At 53.2% G+C, this 21457-nt stretch overlaps 4 protein-coding genes across 4 annotated transcripts; 2 read left to right on the plus strand and 2 right to left on the minus strand.

Moving 5' to 3' along the window:
* Positions 1 to 1858: 1858 nt before the first annotated feature.
* Positions 1859 to 4672, plus strand: BGZ61DRAFT_463441 (PIF1-like helicase-domain-containing protein; the record flags this gene model as incomplete). Its single annotated transcript, XM_046247400.1, has 3 exons — positions 1859 to 2628; positions 2682 to 3311; positions 3393 to 4672. Coding segments are annotated over 3 exons (2680 nt in total), but the record flags the coding sequence as incomplete, so codon positions are not given.
* A 566-nt stretch (positions 4673 to 5238) lies between these two features.
* Positions 5239 to 6088, plus strand: BGZ61DRAFT_463444 (uncharacterized protein). Its single transcript, XM_046247401.1, has one exon. The coding sequence runs from the start codon at positions 5490 to 5492 to the stop codon at positions 5880 to 5882; it is 393 nt and encodes a 130-aa protein (XP_046096319.1). The 5' UTR covers positions 5239 to 5489; the 3' UTR covers positions 5883 to 6088.
* A 327-nt stretch (positions 6089 to 6415) lies between these two features.
* On the minus strand, positions 6416 to 8177 carry BGZ61DRAFT_539515 (E1-E2 ATPase-domain-containing protein; the record flags this gene model as incomplete). Its single annotated transcript, XM_046254794.1, has 2 exons — positions 6416 to 6853; positions 7878 to 8177. The coding sequence occupies 2 exons, from the start codon at positions 8175 to 8177 to the stop codon at positions 6416 to 6418; spliced, it is 738 nt and encodes a 245-aa protein (XP_046096320.1).
* A 4424-nt stretch (positions 8178 to 12601) lies between these two features.
* BGZ61DRAFT_539517 (uncharacterized protein) lies at positions 12602 to 15227 on the minus strand (the record flags this gene model as incomplete). Its single annotated transcript, XM_046254795.1, has 5 exons — positions 12602 to 13240; positions 13306 to 14334; positions 14386 to 14471; positions 14637 to 15147; positions 15201 to 15227. The coding sequence occupies 5 exons, from the start codon at positions 15225 to 15227 to the stop codon at positions 12602 to 12604; spliced, it is 2292 nt and encodes a 763-aa protein (XP_046096321.1).
* Positions 15228 to 21457: the final 6230 nt, after the last annotated feature.

Consider the following 21457-nt stretch of genomic DNA (forward strand, 5'->3'; position numbering starts at 1 on the left):
TATTCCGAGATATTTGTATTAGTGAGGACAACCTCCGGAGTTGGGGGGCCTGGTGTTCCGGTACCGAGGTGCCGCAAGCTATATTCGACAGCATGGTCCCATACGAGCTGAGCGCGGAGGACCAAATCCGGACTGGATACTATGTGTCGGCCGTTGAGCGTGGTCGTGCAGAGCAGCCTATTCGTACGGCCGAAGAGGTGCTAGCTATGCTGGAAGACCGCGAAGACGAAGACGATGCTGTGCGACAAGAGAACGAAAGCAACGCGAGACTAGGCGGCCTGCAGGGGCGCCATCTCCAGAGAGAGGAGCTGGATCATCGGTATATAGAGGAAGAGCTAATCGAGATGGTTTCAACAGGGATGTTGGGGCTCGACGAGACGGCGGACCACGGCCCTAGAGAACGGCTTCGGTGGGTCCAGGCCAGCCTGGATCAGACGGATGGCCGCCATCGGGGCAAGAAGCGCAGGCGGAGCGAGGGTGGAATCGGATACTTTGCCGGCACTACGGAACCCTTTATTATCAACCAGCGGGGGGAGGAGTATGTCGACAGCAACGACCCCGATTTCTTTCCCAAGACCTTCCCCTGCCTCTTTCCGTGGGGCCGAGGAGGCCCTAAGTTGGCGGAGGATGCCGGTGTCGGATTCACGGACGTCCATAGTAGCTGCGGCCAGGACCGTAACTTCACCCTACGGAGTTGGGCGAGATTGGTGCTCCAGCGACACGGTATGTACCCGCCGAGCTGGGAGATCAGACGGAATTGACCAGTAGTAGGCGGCCTTTTCGCGACGCACCCGGCCTTTCCCTTCCTCATATACAACATGCTAGTCCGCTCGGAGAACCGGCGGATCAGCTATATTCGCATGCAGAAGCGGTCCTTCGCTCGGGTGGAGCAGATCCTCCGCGCGCTGACTGCCAGCGAGATCGAGGCCGCGGAGGAAGAATACCGCCAGACCAGGACGACTACGAACGAGGACGTCTCCTTCCTGCCTCGAGAGCTCAGCGCCTTCGGGCATGGCCAGCATATGTCGAACGAAGAGAGACTCGGTCACCGTCGCAAGATCAACTCCCTCAGCTTACTGCTAGGGATGAAGACAATTTGGTTCACGCTGAATCCAAACGACCTGACCAACGAAGTAAATATGAAGCTGACTGCCTACCGGGCTGTGAGCGGAGAGCTGGCCAGGCAGCTGGTGGACCAGTTCCGCAAGCACATCGGTCGGGTACAGCATGTAGTGCGAGATCCTGTGAGCTCCGCCAAGTTTTTCGACCGCGAGATCCGTCTCTTCTTCCGACACTGCGTACGCGTAGGGGGGCCATCGATATTCGGCAAGGTCTCTGGCTATTATGGCTGCGTCGAGACGAACGAAAGGGGGGCGGAGCACCTACACGGATTCTTGTGGCTCGACGCCAACGTGGAAATGCCCACTGTCTTGGACGATATGCAAGATGACGGGGCGTACGCGGAGCAGGTGTGTCGATACCTTGATACCCTAGTGAGTGAGGTAAGCGTATTGCCTAGCTAGACGCGGTAGAGAGGGAAGAGCCGCTCACCCAGGCACGGTAGTGTTGTGACGAACGAGGGGCGAAACGATACCGACGGTGGGACAGCGTCTTCCGTGATATAAGCGACATAGTGAACGATGCTGACAAGCTGGCCGATGTGTTCGAGAGCGAGGCGAACTGGGTGGCGCATCGTTGCCAGATGCACAGCTGCGGCGCAACATGTGTCAAGTATAGCTTCAAGGAAAAGGGTCGGACAAGAAAGCAGTACCCGTGTCGCTTCCGAGCTCCGTGGGCGCTGCGGGAACAGACAGAATTCACACCGAGCGGCCTGCTGCACGTCAAACGCAATCACAGCCGGATTAGCCGGTTCAACAAGGCCCTAGCGGTTGCCTTGCGGCACAACCACGACATTCGACTCCTCGTCACGGTCACGTCAAGCCTAGCCATGAGTTATTACGCCACGAATTACGCCACGAAGTTAGATACGCCGTTATGGAAACGGGCGGCGCTTATGAAGCCGGTGTGGGAAAGGATGTCAGCGGACGTCGGGGCCGAAGGCCAAGTAGCACATGACGACGAAGCCCCGAGGGCGGCGCAGGTAAATAATAAGGCCAGGCAATTCCTGGCCCGAACGGCAAACCAGATCTTCACCAGCAGGGAGCTATCCGCCGTGGAGGTATGCAGCAGGCTCCTCGGTCATCCCAACCACTACTCCAGCGTGGAGAGATGGCAGAGCATTCACCTCAATACGCTGTACTGGGCGGTCTTCAGGAGGTGGCGGGGTCTACAAGACGCAGCCGGACCGGAGGCTCGTCTGCGAGCGGCCCCGGAGACAATCAACATAGCGCAGTCTGGTGTGCATCTTCCACTGCTGGAGGCATACGCCGGGCGTGGGGCTCTATTGGAGGACCTCTGCTTCTACGACTATGCTAGCGTGATTCAAGTGCGTCGGGTTGGGAAGCGGACGAACGTAGACAAGCCGCAGTATTTCCCCTTCGACCAAGACCTTGTCAATGGGGAGAGATGGATCCAAGAGCTCCTGAAGGCAGGGGCGCAGTACGTCCCGGTGCTCACCGGCCCCCTCAACCACGACCTGGATAAGCTAGAGCCAGGATATTACCAACGGTAGGAGAGGTGAGGAGAGAGAAAAGGCTCGTCGAAGAGCTAACGGCATACAGAACCGCGGTGGTCCTCCTAGCACTCTTTGTACCTTGGCAACGCTTCACGTGCCTGGACGAGCTCTACGGCTACCGCTATGCATCTGGTGAGTACCCCTCAGTCAAAGACGTGTGGCAAAAGCTGTCGGAAGCCATACCGGACCGGGTGAAGGGGGTGGTTCACAACATTAAGCTTTTGCACAAGAGCGCCGAAGATGCTAAGAAAGACGCGGCGTTGTGGGCTAGCCGCAGCGAAGGTGACGAGGAGAAAGAGCACGAGCCGGCGGAGGAAGGAATAGCCCCTGGCACCCGGTGGCGACCGCAGAACACGGACTTGAGATACACATTCCATGATGTGGTGTATAACCTGCACGGCGATCAAGGCATTGCCAAAGACTTCCCCGCACTGGCAAGGCTGCTACAGGCGCTCGAGAGAGCCAGCTTCTCCGACCCCGAACCGGACCCGTGGCGCGCGGACACGCAGTCCGAACATCAAGCGACAGTAGAAACGATGACGAAGCCCGAGATTGGCATGGTACGGGCGGCCCAGCTGCGGCTCCACAGAGCCAGAGTGCTAGCCATCGAAGGGGATGATGAAGTCGGCGAAGACAAGAACGGCGACGAGGCTGGTTTCGGTCCCGGCGATGATCAGTATTTGTTCCCACCTATCCCGGCGCCCAACCTAACCCCCGCTCCAGCTCATACTTGGGTAGATATAGCACCTGGCAGCAGCTTCCTGCTGGTCGGGAACATGATATGCAAGCAGCGAACGCTAAACCGCATGCAGAAGATCGCCCTCGGCCTCATCTGTGAGGCGATGGACAGAGCGGAGGAAGTGTCAGATATAGCCGCTGACGGCAACGAAGTACACACGGTGTGGGAGCAGCCACCTCAACATCTCCAATACATAGGCGGAAGCGGCGGCACCGGGAAGTCTTGGCTCATCGAGACGCTGAAAGAGGTATTCGCGGCGAAAGGGTCGTCGAAACGTATTGTCATAACAGCTACGTCCGGGACGGCGGCGGCAGGGATCGGCGGTAACACCATCCACTCCGCGCTGGGGCTAGCCTTCAAGGATCAAGACGGAGCGGCGATGGAAAGCCTACCATCCGCGAACCTGGAGAGGAGCCGACAGCGTTGGAGAAGGCGTGACGTGCTTGTGGTCGACGAGGTAAGCATGTTGGGACTTAAGACGCTCTACGAAGTAGACCACAAGCTGCGGGCGCTCCGCGGCTTCCCAGACAGGCCGTTCGGCGGGATACCGGTGGTGGTCTTCACGGGCGACTTCCTCCAGTTCGGACCAGTACTGCAGAAGGGTCTGCTGAGCCGGGTCGACCCCAGCGACAGCGGCAAGGGGCTACGGAACCTCTCGGATCGTGCGACGCAATATCGATGGCAGCAGATCCAGGCCAAGACGACATGGGAGCTGTTTACCAATGTGGTGATCCTAGAGGAGCAGAAGAGGGCCGAGGGCGACGAGGAACTGATAGGGCTCTTAGAACACATCCGGACAGGCCGACAGACGGCGGCCGACCTGGACAAGCTCAACTCGCGATACATCCCTGACGAGAAGCTCGACTTCACGGGAGGCCGGCGCGCCATTATCCCACTCAACCGACACAGGTGGGACCTCACGCTCTGTGCCGCCCTGGCCTTCGGCGAGGAGCACGGCAGGAAGGTGTCCCTGTTCATGTCCGATCACCAGTGGAAAACCCGCGTGCCCAGCGAGGAAGAGATGGAGGCCGTAGTGCTGCTCGGAGATGACGCGCAGCTCCCCATCCCAGGCATCTTTCCGTACGTCGAGGGCATGCCCGTCATCGTCAACCAGAACAAGTACCTAGGGCTGAAAGTAGTCAATGGAGCAGAGTTCACGGCCGCCGGCGTCGTCGCAGACGGAGAGGTAGAAGAACGGGTGATCCACGACCGGCTGTCTGTCTTCCTCGGGCCGCCAAGCGGCATCCTTCTCCAATCGCAGGACACGGAGGGGCTCGCATTCCCGCACATACCTCCGGGTACCCTCATGCTAGGGACAGAGACTGTGCAGCTTGACAAAGAAAAGCACGGCAAATACGTCTGTCCGCGACTTGCAGCCAAGCGGGAGTTTAAGATGGGGCTGACGCGTACGGGGCTGCCATGCACGCCGGGCTTTGCGCTCACTGACTATAAGGCGCAGAGCAAGACCCTAGAGAAGGTCCTGCTCGGGCTCTATGGGAGAAAAGGGACGAAGGGATACCCGAGCATGGAGAAGTGCGACGTGCTTAGCTTGTACGTGCAATTGTCACGGTGCAAGCGGTTGCGGGACATACGGCTTGTACAGCCAATCCCAAGGGAGCACTTCGAACAGGCGCGGATGTATCCGGAGCTCATAGAAGGGGTCGATCGATTAAAAGAGCTAGCAAGACAGACGGTTGAGCGGTTTGAGGTCAGGCATGGGAAGCAAGGCTAGGAGGCAATCTCCGTTTCGTTCACAGTAAGCCATTTTATTAGCCAATCAGAAGGTAGCTAACTTTGCAACCAATCAGAGGCCAGGGACGGGGGTGTGAAGGGTCGGGCGCGAATAAGAAAGACCTTCCTAACGGAAGGCACCCTCATTATTCGGGAAAACTTAAGAACTAATTTAATGTAGAGTCAGCCTTCGGCTGAATAAGAGGCTAGGACGCTTCAACCCTCAGTCCTTAACCAACATCACAAAGGGTTAACGTGTTCTAGTCAGACCACGTACCACGAAGCCCAGCTATCTCTCTTCAGGAAAATTTCCTCAGTCATTACTTCAATTCTACATTCATTTCTTCTCTACAAGAGCAACAAGAGCCAATTAACCTCTTCAAAATGAAGTTCCTCCTCCTCTCGCTTCCTCTTCTCCTCACCACAGCACTTAGTGCCTACGACCAATCAGGCGGTGGTCATGCCCTTGCCCGCGACGCCCGCAGTGAGAGCAAATACCCCATGATTCGAAGCGACGTCGCTGGCGGAGGTGGTGGAATGAGTGGCGTTTTCAGACTTGTGAGGAGGAAGCATGGTGGAGGGAGTAAAAAGGGTGAAGGCAAGAAACCCGAGAAACCTGAGAAGACCAAGAAATCCGAGAAACCTGAGAAGACGAAAACCGAGACCAAGACGCCAGAGAAAACGAAGACTAAGACTAGGGGGCCTGAGAAGACGAAGACCGAGACTAGGAAGACTGGAAAAACAGACCAAGAAACCCGAGAAAACCAAAAAGGTTGAGAAGGGTGAGGGGAGTAAGAAGGGTAAAAAGGGTCACAGGATTTAGTGGTCATGGTGGGAAAGTCGAGAAAACCGTGTTGTCCAGGCTGCTGATTGTATACCAATGATAATACGAATGTTCCCACGACAAATATTGCCTTTGTATTGCGCGTCTTGTCGTCGCGAGGGTCAGTCTCGCGCAGGTCCTCCAAAATGGAGTGCTTTTGCCACAAACTTTGGACCCAGAAATATCACGAAGTTACTGGGACTGAGGTAAGTGGCGACTTACATCTTCGTCAGACGAGTCACGAAACCCGGATTAATTTACTCCAAGGCAGCGATCTTGAAGCGGACCTGGATAGAGGCAAATCATCTGTTCCAGGCCAATCCGCTGACCCCTCCGGATCGAGCGCCCTATGGTTCGAGCTGGGAGAAAGAGATCTGCGTCTGGTTTGGCGCCTCGAGCACGAAAACATCCACGAACACTCCCCGATCCGTCTTCTACAAGCCTAATCACCCTTCGAGCTCGAGACCAGCCACTGCAGGTGACAACGTCACTGTCCCCCTCCGCCAGCGACCTCGTAAAGACCTACTCGTACCAGAACGCCGTGAAGGTTTTTGGAGTGGGAGGTGGTAGGAAAGGTGGACCCGGTCTCCTTGCGAACAGGGAGGGACTCGCCAGTGAAGGGGGCTTCGTTGGTCTCGAAGTTGACAGCTTCTATGAGTCGAATGTCAGCGGGAATGGTATCGCCCGTCTTGAGCTCGACCAAGTCACCGGGGACTATCTCGGCAGTCACGACAACCTCGTTGTTCCCGTCGCGCACGGCGTTGGCGGTGGGTGAACTGAGGGAACGCAGCGAGTCCATCGTCTTGGCAGCTTGGAGCTCCTGAAAGAAGCCGACGACGATGTTGAGCAAGATGACGACAGCAACAACGCCGCCTTCAATCCAGGACTTGATGGCAAAGGACGCCGTCATGGCGAGGATGAGCACCTGCAAACCGGCGAATCAGCAAATCTCCCGTGGAGGTTCACCACCGAGGGCGCCGACCTAAGCCGATGCACGCGATGCGTTCGGGGCCAAGTTGCCCGCCCTCGTACCAATCTTAACGACACTGCGGGAAGAGACTCGCATCGCGTTTGGTGAGGTAGTGGATGGCATCCATCACCTAGAGGGCCCGCGGGCCGAGTGAGCTCTTCTGGATTGGAACTTTAAGCCCACTACAGATTCCATAATTCGAGAAGCCAATAATGCATACTTAGCCGCCTACCTGGACGAGACCATGACTGCAATGGAGCCTAACGGTGCTGACTGGACGCGCGACGCCTCGGCGTTCCTCAGTGACCTCAAGTCTGGGCATCTACCGATTCCGGCTGTATGTTGTGGTATCAAGATCATAAGTGGCCCAAGGATTACGGCACCACGGCATCCATATCTGGCCGGATCGCAAGGCCAAGCAGTCCTGCAGGAAGCAGTTAGATTTGCTCTTCGCAAGAAATTAGCAACGCGGTGAAGGGGGGAAGGGGGATAATAGGCCACGAGTCTGGCCTTTAGTTTGGCTTACAGGGTGAGACGAACCTGCCGCGATCGCTAGGTCATGGAAATATGTTCTTGTAGCAGTATCAATGCCTGCTCCGCTGACCGTTGTTTCCGGGCTCCAAAGTGGTTTGTCGGAAGGAGTCCAAATGTTTCCACGGCGTGGGATAACCTTTCCGCGACTACTGATTCGAGTAATTTACCGAGCGTGGCCAGGAGCGAGATTGGCCTCCACGTCTTCGCAATCGTATATTCTTCCTTGCCTGGTTTCTTGAGCGGTATGATCTTGGCGTGTCTCCATTGATCTGGCAGCACACCTTCCTCCAGTGACGCTCGGAAGATTGTGCGGATTCTGTGTCTGTCTGCCGGCCATGTTTGCTTCCATGCAATCGCCAGTAGGCCATTCTGGCCGAGGGGCTTCCAAGACTGCTGCAAAAGGCTGTCGTTCTACTTCTTCCATTGTGATGTCCGGTATCGGTACAGGAGCCCGCTGTGGGCGCCATCCTTCCTCCTCGATGTCTGGAAGTGGGGGAAAGAACTTCGCTAGTAGCTCCTGGGCCTGCTCCTTGCTATCCATCGTAGTCTCGCCCGATTTCATATACTTGGCTGCTTTCCAAATGTTGGCGTCATCTGCTAGGAACTCTTCCCAGTGGCATCTTTTCTGGCGTCGGATAGCGTCATTGTACTGCTTGGCGCCTTTGACCGTCGCTTCTAGTTCTGGCTCGACTCCTCCAATAGGTGTATATTTGACGGAGTTACGATGATTATAGGCACCCGCCATCCCTCCAACCATCATTCTCTGAGTCTGCATCCCGCGGCTTTTCCATCGTTCGGTTACATCGGTTCCTCCCGTCTCTCCGGTTAACATTCACTCCTCAAAACCCAGCATTCTGGTCACTCCCTGATCGTTCCCGCATTGAGGACATTCCGATTAGTCATTGTCCTAAAAATACCGAATGCATCATGCCCACGCCGGGTATCTCTCCAAGGTGTATCATAGGAAAGAAAGGTAGAAAGTCAGGAATCCACATTCCATTAGCCTTCCCTGTATCCGTCCCCCCATCAGCGCCATCCCAATCATAACCCAAGACCATCTCCCACATCTCCCACCAAGTACTGTTGTTGTTGTTGTTGTTGTATTATTACCGTCATGAAGATATCTACTAGAGATGTCTACAGAATCCCCTAGGGGCAAGATGACGTGCTAGGCTGGTGTCAACAGCAGAAGAGACCTAAGTACAATAACCCGGGGCCGGAACTGTAGGCACTGCTGGCCTATGGCTCGGGCCTACAGTCCTAGACTGCAACCCTTCTTCCTCTTCCATCTAGCAATTAGGCGGCCCTATTTGACCTATTATTTCGAGCCCGATATCCGTCAGCGGATTGTCAGGGCGGGTGTCGGCATACCCATGTTTATTAACCAGCTTGGAATTCTCCAGTATTCCTATTCCTGCCTACCGGCATTCAAAACCTCCAGAAATCGAGATCCGTATGATAGGAATAACTGCAGATGGGAAAACCTCGCGGGAACTCATAGAGGGAAAAACCACTGCAGCTAGCATCCATTGATCAGGGCCATCAAGCCAGAACCCTGATGCCTACAAGTAGCCCGATTCTGTGACCTCTTGTAGACCTGGATTCACAGCCAAGATCCGTAGATCAGGGCATCTAAGACCCAGAGGTCATAGTAGCCTAGGCCCGGAGGCCAAGGCAGGTGCTAAGACGCGGTGGCCTTATGCACCTACGTGCCGAGACACAGAGGTCAGGGCAGCTTAGGCCCGGAGGTCTAAGCGGTACTAAGACGCGGTGGCCTTACGCACCTACGTGCCAAGGCCTGGAGGCCAAGGCAGCTCAGGCCCGGAGGCCCAAGCAGGTACTAAGACTAATAGCCTTATATACCTAAGTGCCGAGTCGTAAAGATCAGGGCAGAGGTCGACGCCCACCTAGATTGAAGCTGGTGTCGTGACTGCTGTTGGCTGGCTGTGATAGCTATACCTGCTGCGAGGTCTGAACCAGCATTACAGCATGTATAAGAGCCACAGCGGTGTCGTTGGCCCCCGCAAGCCGTGCTGTGAGTCTGCTGCTATGTTAGCTGCCCAGCTGGTCAGGGCAGCAGGCTCCGATCATGGCCGGAGCCCTTGGGCTGTGGCCGTGGCTGCTGCGTAAAGGAAGTCAACTCTCTCAATCCTTCCTTTATTGCGGTGTTAGTACCCGAAGGGCACTAACTGCTGTAGCAGCCAAATTTTGGTGGGCCTGCAAAATTTTCCACACTAGTGCTAACAGCCGCTAGTCAGGAAGAATTTTTACAGGAGAGAGTTGTCCCACCAAGTACTAGGGGGGTCTCGTCATTTTATTTCAGCTCAACCCCCCGTTCGTCCCTCACGGGGGGTACGTTGACTAGCCAAATCGTCAGCGACTAGCCAAATTTAGGTACATCATTACACACCAAAATCTTAGTGTAGACGAGGTACCTTCATTATAGCGGTTACACGGGGTCAGTTGCATCAGTATGTTTTAAACGAAAAGTCGGGCTGGTGTAAGTGACTGACCAAAGTGTCATTTTCTTCATTTCTAGCATCATTTCTAGTCATCTTCTTCATCTTTTGGGATTAGGAACTCGCCCTGACTATCCTCAATTACATCTTCCGTGATAACCTCAATTCCATCAGCTTCTAAAGTTAACTGTTTCCTTCTAAGAGCCCGTTCCTGTGCATTGAGAATAGTAAAGTTGACCGCTTCTTGGACCACTTCGGGGTCGTAGTTTCTCGGCCAAGATACTGTTCCTTGCCATCTATCGTCAGCTATTCCTAGCTGCTGAAGCTGGCGATGAAGAGCATATTTCTGAGTAAGCCACTTGTTGGAAGCAAGGTGAGAACGCCGGTCAGTTTTGGACCACCAGTTGCTGCGTTTTAGCTGCAACTGGCACAGCGGCTTCCAGCCTCTTCTAGGGTTACTATATATGACTTCGACCCTCACAGCTGTGATACTAGGCCTCACATGTGACCTGATATCACGCATCCAACGGCGTAAAAAGAGACCTTCATCTTGGCTGTCTCTTCGTAAAATTCGCTTCTTCTCATCGGCCTGTGCAGCTTGTCGATTGTGTTCATCATTTAGGACTCGAAGCCTTGCATCACCGACGCTAATTGGGCTGTATTTTGCTATGACTGACGTCTGTGTTTTGAGAGCTGACCGTCTCGTAGCCTTCTCTTTGAGACGATGTAGCTCCTGAGTGGCGGTAATACCATTCAAGGCCAGTGTGTTGCTAGCAGTGACTGCATGATCAAATACACGCATGACTGACGGGGTTAACGGCACCCCTGATGTAATTGATGTGTGTATACGAAGCATCACGTAGTCCTGATATCTCTCAATGGTCTTTATTTGTAGCGGTGGTGTAGCTGCCTCTCCCCAGTCATATGCTTCTAACGGCACCCTCTGAGGAGTTACAGGGGTTGTGAAGCTATTACAGCTCTGCTGTTGTGGTGTTGTGATTACTGATGAAGAGCCAACTTCAACATAACCCGGGAGACTCTCAACAGAGATGTCTGCGGTCAGTGATGACAGCGGATCCTTGAGGTTATCTAGGACCTTAGCTGGGTTGTGAGGAAATAGGCCGCATTTCTCCCAAGCAGAGATAATTGTGCTCTTCTGGAAGGTCCGTTCTCGTATCTCTTGGAGGTGGTATAGGAAGTCGGTCTTATTGAAGTCATTGGCGCCGTCAGCAATTTCCCTATAGAGGATGTGTTGATGCCACTGCTTGTATCCGTTGAAAAGACCAACATCGAGAGGCTGAAGGTAGTGTGTGAGATTTGGAGGCAGAGGGAACAGCTCGATGTTATGCTGACTGCAAAAATAGAAGATTTCATCTGTAAAGTGGCTCTCACAGCCATCCATGAGAAGGAGCCGCTTCTCTTCCAAGTTAGAAGGCTGTGTAAGTCGCTCAAAGTGCTTAGCCCACTCGAGAGCTAGTACGTCATTAACATACCTCTTGCTGCTAGTTGTGATCGTAGTATCGTTAGTGAGGCGATTTTGGACCTATTTAACGGGAATGTTAACACCGGGCATGATAATAAAGGGGGCAATAGAGGCACCAGCGGCTGAGATCGACTCAACCGCGGTCACAGAGACAGTGGTGTGTGCATCAGTTAGAATAGGCTGTTCAACCTCTCGAAAAGTCCACACGAAGGTGCCTTTCTGGAGATATCCGATCATAAAGCCTGTCTCATCGAAGTTCCATATATTCTCAACTTTGATGCCATTTTCACGCACAAATTCTTCAAAGGCGCAGAAGAAAGCCTCGATGTGGGCGCGGTCTTGCATCGCCTTCCGCTTCACATCTCGGGTCATAGACTGCTTCACGTAAAAGGTGCTTTTCCAGCGCTTCATGAAGCGCCTAGCCCAGCTATGTGAAGCTTTGCGTGAGTGGCCGGAAGCTCTTAGTATAGCATTCGCATTGTGTTGAAGAGATCGAAGTTGAATGTGGTGGCCCTGTGTGACCCGGCGATGTGCCCAACACAGGACTGCCTTCTCCTGCGTGTCGGTCAAGAGAGTGTTGTTCCCGCCATTTTTGGCGGTAGGCTTCGCTCCTTTAGTACGGCTCAGGAGTCTGTCATACGGGACCCTCAGGTCTCGCGATGCCGCAGCAACAGAGCGATAAAAACCTTCGTGGAAGAGCTCTGCTGCAGCAAGAGTGCGTTCCTCGAGGTTGCCGTCATTATGCCGCGAGAAGTCGGGCTTCCCGGTGCTGGGATTGATCCATCTTTGCACTGCAGATGCTCGAGGCTCTGGGCTACAAGATGATGTACTCTGATCACAAATTGACGAAGAACTCATAATGTTGTGGTGGTTTGAAGTTGTAGCGTTTTTGGTGGATGCTACCAAATTGAGGATGTGACGATGTAGGGTTGGTGTTGCAGATGTGTCACAGCGCGGGGTTGTGCATACGCCTTGTATGTAAAAGAGTTATTCGATTAAACATTGGTACTTAAATTTACTAGGGCGCGCACCTATTTTCTAGGTATCTTTCTTAGCTCGGTGAGTCGCTGACGATTTGGCTAGTCAACGTACCCCCCGTGAGGGACGAACGGGGGGTTGAGCTGAAATAAAATGACGAGACCCCCCTAGTACTGTTGTCCCGCCTTTCCAGTCTAATAAATATTATATAGAACATAAAAGCGCTTCTACCCTACTGATGAAAGCTCCTTATTGACGGCCTTCCATGCACTCGGAAAACAAAACGTCTACAAATGACACCATATGGGTCAAATCGGCGGGAGCCATGCCACGATCTGTTTGCCCAACATGCACGTTGTTTCCCAAGTGTCCTATGGGCTGCATCTCAATGCCCGCTCCCATGCTCGACATCCTGCTGCTAGCTGGCTCTACAACGATCGTATCATGACTTTTGATGCTCATCAGGTGCGCTCCTGTGCTCGTCTTGCTATCCTCTTCAACATCGATCTTGATTTCCCGGAACACCATGATTCCCCCATACGATGGTGGCGCCGAGGATGAATCGTTTCGACTAGCGTACATCGAGTCATCTCCGGAATCAATCGAGTGAGTGCGATCGACGTTGCTGGGTGCGCACAAGTTGATGGTTGAACCAGTTCGCACCGAGTCGGGCGATGAGCCTCGGCGGCCCCCATTGGCCTTTGATGAGGCCGAGTTGCTTCCTGTCGATGCGCTCGAACTTCCAGATCGCCACAGCTTGGATAGCAGGCCCGCACCATTCTTCCTGGGTTCTTGTGCTCTAGCTGCGCTCTTCTTGATTATGGGTCCGAATTCCTCAAGAACACCTCGTGTAAACTCGTGTCCGAATTTGGCTGGAATCTGATGCATCTTGAAAAGCTCAGAGGAACAAACTCGCAACTTGGGCTGGACAATCCCGAGTGAATTGGGATCACGAGGCGCATCGTAATCATAGTCGACCGCTTTGAGCTATAATCCCCCATGGATGGTAGTTCAACGACGGTCGAGGTGAGGGTGGCTTCGTTAAACAAGGTCTCTTGGGTCCATTCCCGGAGGCCTTCGATGACTTCCACAAGCTGACCCGCGAATTCGCCCTCCTTTGGGGATTGTGATGAGAAGTCTTCTTCAGTCAAGGCTCGAAGAAGCTCAGATACCGTCAGGTTCTCAAACCGCCTTAGGAACTCCATATGCCAGTCCCTGAGCTTAGACATGGGAAGCGACATCGATGGAAGCATGTCCCTCGCCCCCTTTCGCACCATGATCTCAAACCCAAGAGAATTAGGCCGGGCTCGGATGGCAAAGAAGCCCAGTTGCACACCGGCGTGAGTATTTTTCTGTCGAGTCGTGTAACTGACCATGTCGCGAAGCTTTTGGTCAAACCCTGCGCTCTTAATCTGCATGCTCGTGCGGATAATGCAACTGACTTGCTGGGTTTCGGCGAAGCGATAACCAGCAGATACATATCGCTCGGCGTCTCGATCCGACTCAATTCTTCGAACCAAGAACATCAGCGATCCACCGGCATATTCTTGCTCCCAGAGGTTGATGCCTTTTTCGACGTCGGCTCCCAGGTTTTCTGAAAGGGAGCCATGGTCCGAACTGGTATCCCAAGACGAATTCTGTTGAAGCTGTGAACGGGATCGCTTCCCGAGCGCGCCCGTTGGCAGGATCTCGTCCCAGAGCACTCCTGCAGACGTAATGTTGTCCCTTAACCGATCAGCTAGAGAGGCAGCAGCGAGGCAAAAGAGCTCCCGGAATATGACGTCGTAATCCCCAATCATTTCGCCACGTTCATCGATGAGCCGGATGCCATGCCTTCCATCCCTCTCACGGCCAGAATGTGGCAACACGGCTAGATGATGTCGCATGCCGCCGATGAGGCCAGAGATGCCACCCCAATTTCGAGAAGCGTGAAACATCCAGTGGAACAGAGGATGGCCAATGTTGAAACCCTCCTTGGAATGCTGCTCTGGTTAACAACAGGCAGTGCGCTAGATCAAGCCATGGGTTCTTACCTTTTCCAAGAAGGAGTCCGTGACGAGAGTACTGGGGATGAGTCCATCAGTAGTGACCAAGATTCTCCCGCTCTTGTCGAAAATGGCTGCCCCCAAGGTGATTTGCCGGGCCCGGAGCGCTGTCTTTCTCATGCTCCTTGCACAAAGAATGGCTGAGCCAGCGATAATGACACAGGCGCCAATGGACGTTGCCGAATATCAGCAACCTATCAACGAAATAACCCAGGCTCACTGGGGGCAGTACTAAGTACTAACTAGACAAATGACAACTATGACAGTGGCAGTTCGTGAAGGCCCGTTGCCCTCGGGCTTGGAATTGATTAGGCGATATTGCGTGGCGACGGCAGCACACCAATGCATTCCAGACACGGCACCAGCTAGTATGACGGCGGAGATGGCTAGCTTCCACCAAGAGGACGCCCAAGCCGCTCGGAATACGAAAAACATGGCGAGAGCGACGATGCTGGCAACAACAGCGATAATTGCTGAACCAATAACATATGCGGGCCGGTAGACGCAAACATAGTTGGCAATGGAGGCATTGCCCAGGTAATGCATGCCACAGACGGCAGTGCCACAAAGGAGACCGCCAGCGCAGACTCTCCACCAAGACACGCGGTTATTCGTTCCGACAGCGACGAAGGCAGCGAGAAGCACGATGATGGGGACGAAGAAGGATATGGTAGTAAAACCACTCGAGTAGGCAACTTGCAGGTCGGCTTGTCCGTCGGCGAGGTCGATGGCTCGGTTACTAATGAAATGCTAGATATATGATGAGCTACAAGGGGAGAATGGGCAGCCACGATGTTACGCACCATGCACCAAATTGATATACCACCCATGGTGATGACAGAGCTCACAAGGAGCAAGCTGGCCCGGGTCCGTCAGCCAGTTTGAAAAGAGAAGTGGTTGGAGGCATACTGGTTGAATAGACCTCTGGAGCTAGTCCTTCGGTTAATTAATTCGAGGGTGGAAGCGGCACCGATCAAGCTGACGGCATACCTACGGTCGCACATTACCACATGGGTGACAAAACCATGTACGAAAATGACTCGAGCTGTTTCGCACATAGGCTATTGGCGTTTTTATATGGGGCTACAGTATTGATATGATAGCGCACTGTTTTCAATGTAGCAGAGCTGATGCCATACCAACCGGTGCTGATGCCATTCCATCGGTGCTGATGCCATTCCATCGGCGCCGAAGCTCCGATAATGCCGGTTCAGAGAGGCCAGGATATTGCAGCTGGAAGGCTTGAAGGAGGTATGAACTCCGACCTCTACCACGATCTCGAACCCCTAGTCTGCGTCCCGCACAATGCCGAGGCCACGTAAGGACTTGGAGCGCGTTAAGGACTGGATCCTCGAGCAGCGGCGAGAAGGACTATCTATTGACACTATATGTGCCCATCTCCGCGACGATGGGCACATACTCGACGTCAGAACCCTGAAAAGGAGGTTAGCGGAATGGGGTGCCCAGGAGTACTCCCCCCTTCGCTTAAAGATTGATACCGACGCCTTCGTCGAGCTGATCAAAGGCTACTTCTACCGATATGGATATAGCGACACTTCCATCGTCCGTGATCTCAAGCGACGCTGCATCGAGATCTCCGAGCGGACTGTACAGGAGTATCGTCTGAAGCATGGTATGAAGCGGCGCTTCCGAGATCCGGCTGAACGACAGGAGGCTATTCAAAAAGCAAGAGAGTTCCTCTTCCAAGACGACCGTCAGTCTTCAAACATCAGAGGATTTGGCAGGGGGTATCTATACCATTACGTCCGCATCCGTGCTGGCGTCCTTGTCGGCCAGAATACCTTATATCGCGAGTACCAAACGAACCCAGAGTGGAAGAAGCGGGCCGAACAAAGACGCCTTGCTGATTGGAAGCACCGGAAGAACTTCCAGGTTCCTGGGCCAAACTTCATGTGGTCTCTCGATGGGTATGAGAAGCTCAAAAACTTCGGCTTCTCTATCTACGCCTGTATCGACACGTACTCGAGAGCCATCATCTGGATATATGTCGGCAGGGGGAATATGACTGCGCTGAGTTCACTCAAACAGTTTCTACGGACTGTGTCGTACTCAGGGGTCCGCCCCCTTTTCACCCGCTCGGATCATGGTATCGAGACTCCTCTTTGGGCCGGAGCCCAGGCGATTCTCGCCGACCTTGATCAGACAGAGTTTCGGTATACCACCGAGGATAACGACCAACGAGTCCACAGGCAGGGAGCGAGACTGAGCTCCTGTCATATCTGGGGCCCAAGCACATCGAACCAACGGATCGAGTCTTGGTGGGAAAAGCTACTCAAAGGTGTCAGTCAGCGCTGGATCGCGTTCTCACACGAGCTGATTGATAGCGGCCTCTTCCAACCAAACCGTCTTGCTCACCAGATCGCGGTGTATGCTCTCTATGGACCCATGATCCGTCAAGAGGTTGCGGACTTCACGGAGATGTGGAACGGCCATCGCATCCGGCCACAGAAGAATAGGGAGCATCTCGTCGCCGGGATCCCGATGGATCTATATAATACAAGCGAACTGGAGAACTGGGCAGTCCATCTAGGGCCTGCGGCTCGAGATGGGCTTGCCCAGATGATGGCCACTGTCAATTCTATCGATATAGACGATCTTCTTGACCCAATAACAACGGACTGGTGTGATCAACAGCTCCGAGATTTTCAGTTCGATGGTCAGCTAGATGGGGAGCTCGATCATAAGCGACCACACCTCGCGATCTGCTTACGGCTTAGAGACAAGATTCAGGTTCATCTCGACTGCGGGGCAAGTCCGGTGCTGAGCATCCCAGAGAGTCCAGTTGGTGGGCAAGAGAGATTCGTACGTTAAACAGTACTCCATCGCACTCAAAAGCTAGCTGACAAGCTTTAGCTTCAGCTCCTCGAGCAGGACTGCCTTGAGCCTATTAGCAATGACCTCTCCGGAACTGAGCTACCTGGCGATATCATCAATAGTGTGGACGAGCTGATGGGGGACCTGGGTCACCTTGAGCTAGAGTAACTACTATTTCCTCGTCTGTTTACGAGGATGCCGACTGCTTGGCCTCCTCGTATCAACTCCTCGGGTTCCAGCAGCGGGACCATGGGCAGTGAAGGCAGGGCCAGCCGAGAGCTCCTTATCCTCTGCCTCGACCGAGAGTGCTGAGCTTATAGAGTCTCGAGCTCGTTTCCGACCCGTGCGGGTCTCATCCACGTCGCTAGTAATAACCTCGATCTGGTCTTCTGCGCTAGCTCTCGAAGGAGGTAGAACTGGGCTCAGAGAGGGGCTTAAGGAAGGCGAGTTGAACTCGCTCCCGATTAACAAGGCTGGCTGTATCTTCACCTCGGTCTTTACTAACTCTTTCTTGATTCCCTTCTCCTTTTTGAACGGCTTTACGGCTGACCTCGGCGTCTTGATATGACGAGGGGCCGGGACTTGTGGTTGAGGAGACAATGGCTCATAGAAAACAAGGAAAAGGAGATATCTGCCCTCTGTTTTACTGAAACGAAAAGGGCAGTCCTCGCCGAAAAGCTCTGAGACTGTCTCTCCCAGTCGAGGTCGCTCAGCTCCGTGATACCCTCTTTAATATGGGCGTTCTGAACGAGTCGCTTGTTGAATTGAAGAACAGAAGAGAGGGCAGGCTTGTCCTTGAACTGAGGGAGGAAGATATTGTCAAACCAGAAGTGGACAGGTAAAGATGGTTCCTCGTCGACGAAGGGGCGCAAAGCGACCTTCAGCAGCTCTCTAGCCAAAGACCACTGGGGCTCCTCGTCTTCGTCTAGAATTTCCCATGGGTCAGGCCTCGCAAGGAAGACGGTGAGACGCATCGAGATCTTCCGTCTGCTCTTGTTTTGGTTCTGTTTAGCCACAGCCTCACTAAGTTGCGACGAGCTCGCCCTCATGCCCCTCGCGATCCGACTCTGGGTAAGTTTGGCATCTCGATACACGGCGGAGGGCCGCGATGCTGCGAGGATACGGCCAGGGCCGTCTCCAGAGCCGGTGAAGATCGTCTGTGAGGGCGTGGAACGATCAGAGGCTGTTAGGTCGATAGACTGTATAGTGGAGGAGTTGGAAGCTGTCTCAACGTCTCGAAACGGGACTGGCGAGCTGTCGAGGAGGGAGATACTCGTGGGCCAACGTCTCCCGCAATATGGACACAAATTCGACCCTGGGTGGCTATCGCGAATGAAATCGTGGCTCCTTTGGTACGATTTAGGGGCCACGGTCTTCGGAACATCGGGACATATCTGCGATAGGACGTGATCGGGCATATCTACGTACAAGACAAGGTCAGTCGCACAACCTCATGATGGATAAACCCGAGGTTACTTAGGGAATGGATGGGGATAGCCTATAATAGCTATAGGGTGGCGATGGGCTGATTGACGCTGGTGTGGATGTGTGAGTGGAAGAATTGTGACGCGTCGCCAGGAATATCACGACATATTCCCTGGTGGAGATGCCATCTAATAAAGAGATACCTTCCGGATAGTGTGCGGCACTGTAGTCTTACAAGGGGCCACAAAATTACTAAGTATTTCAACATGGTTGAGGCTTCCCAAAAGGGTTATGTCACCCATGTGGTAATGTGCGACCGTACATACCATCCAGGACCACCTAATGGATAACCCCACCTAATGGATAACCAAAATTTCGCTCTGCCCATACAAAATCCAAATTTTCAATTGCACCGTATTCGGCCAGGAATGAAGGTACTTGCAAACTAAGACCTGTACTATATTGCTTTTTTCATAGAATTTTCATATCGGCTTAAATTTTCCCCGTTCCGCCTCGTGGCCTGGTTCTCTAGCCCTTTGAATTTTTTCGCATTTCACCTCATGTACCCTAGGTGACTCCATCCACTCAAGCCGAATTTTCACCTAATTTACTCAACGGAACTCCCTCCGCAATGGTTCGCCGTAATTATACCGAAGATGACGTAGCTGAAGCTATATTAGATACCACTGATAGAGGCCTCTCACAGAATGAGGCGGCTCAGAAACGTGGAGTGCCTCAGTCCACCCTTTCTGGACGACTTTCCGGTCAAGCGAGCAGGAACGAACGTATCCAGGCCCACCAGCGTATTTCCAAGAGCCAGGAGGAGACCCTCATTCGTTGGGTGCTGCGACAAGAGTCTCTGGGCTATGCTCCCTCGCACAGCCATCTCCGCGCCTGTGTCGAGGCCATCCTCAAACAACAAGGCGATAACAAGCCTCTGGGCAAGCACTGGACCACCAGGTTCGTCAAGCGCCACCTACAACTATCTACCAAGCTTGGAAAACGCCAGGAAGCCGCCAGATTTGACGGGTTTACTCCGAAGGCGGTCAATTGGTACTTCGATATTCGGGAGACGGAATACGGCTGGATCAAGCCTGAGAACACGGTAAACGTGGACGAGGGCGGCATAATGGCGGGTTTCGGTAAGTCTTCTACAAGTACTCTATGGGTTTTCATAGGTCATAACTAATTGGTTGTCCATGAGGCTTGGACAGCCTCGTAATCGGGAGCTCCGACCCGAAGAAGAAGGCGATGTTGAAAGGCGTCCAGTCGCGCACTTGGACCTCGTTTATTGAGGCTGTCACCGCAACTGGTCGCGCTTTAAAACCGGGGATTATCTTTAAAGGAAAAGAGCTGCAGAAGCAGTGGTTTCTTAACGAATTCGAATTGATAGCGGACTGGCACTACATCACATCACCGAACGGCTGGACCGACAACCACATAGCTCTCGAGTGGTTGAAAGACGTCTATCTACCTCAAACAGAGCCTCGTGATGCATCAGATGCGAGGCTAATTATCCTTGACGGTCACGGAAGCCATGCACAGGTGAGTCTTTTGGGGTTTTCACCGCAGAGTGTCCCGCTATAAGATCGCTGACGAGCATCCAGGATGAGTGGATGGCTACGTGCTTTCTGAACAACGTCTACTGCTGTTACCTACCAGCACATTGTTCTCATGGTCTGCAACCGTTAGATAATGGGATTTTTAATGTCATCAAAGGTGCGTATCGGAAAGAACTTCAAAAGCTGGCTAGTTTGACCGATTCTGCGCCGGTTGACAAAGTCAACTTTATTCGGGCATACGCGAAAGCCAGAGAGGCGGGCATGAGGAAGGAAATTATCTTATCCGGCTGGAGGTTTACTGGAAATTGGCCAATAAATCGTCACAAAGCTCTAACACATCCGGAAATTCAACCGGTTTAGCAGCAGAAAGGGACGGAAACAACAACACCCAACTCATTAACTTACCCTAGGGGAGATGCACAGAGGATCGTCGCACAGGCGTCTTGGCTGGTCAGCCCGAAGCTGCACCAGATTACGTGTATGAGGTCGGATCGATCTGAGGCTTATGTCTCCTGGTAGGGAAGCATCTAATGAGATAGAATATCGGGTCGGTCGCAGGGAAGTTCGCTGGCAAGGCATCAATAGAGCCCGCGGCAGTCCGATATCTGAGGGAGGTTGAAGACGGAGGCAGGACAAGGATCGTAGTGACAGTCAAAAATAAACTCAAATAAATCTCTCAAAATAAAGGCAATGAATTAATAGACTTCCTAGCAGCCTCGAGCCCTTCCGGCCTCTCCGACTTCTAGGAAGAATCTCTCTGATTAAAGAAAAGACGATGATTCCTCCCCTGTGCCGTCTCTGACCTCCCCTTTTAACCTCATCCGGACCACCCTAGACATCCCCGCTAGCGACCAGCTAGCCCAAGCGTCCCCAACTGCCTGTCACACCATTGTTAAGTCCCTAAAGCCCCAGTTAACAGATCAATAATAAGAACGCTTCAAAAAGCAAGTTCGAATCCGCTACTTCAGCCATATCCTCAACCTCTCTGCGAAGGCGTTTCTTAAGGGAGAATCTTCCGATATATTCAACGCAGCCTACAACAAGGACAATCTTAACGTAAAAACTAAGATCAAGCTCATCAAAGAATGGAGGAAGTAAGTCAACCACCCATGTAACCGACCCCCCCTGGTAACCGACCCCCACCACAAACGCGTCCAGGGGAGCGCGAAGACGCGTCCACGCCAGTATTTAAATCTACGATAAATCGAGTTCTTCTTCAATTCACTTTTTTCTTTCTT

The sequence above is a fragment of the Ilyonectria robusta genome, assembly GCF_021365365.1.
Source record: "Ilyonectria robusta strain PMI_751 chromosome Unknown BGZ61scaffold_35, whole genome shotgun sequence".
Lineage (NCBI taxonomy): Eukaryota > Fungi > Ascomycota > Sordariomycetes > Hypocreales > Nectriaceae > Ilyonectria > Ilyonectria robusta.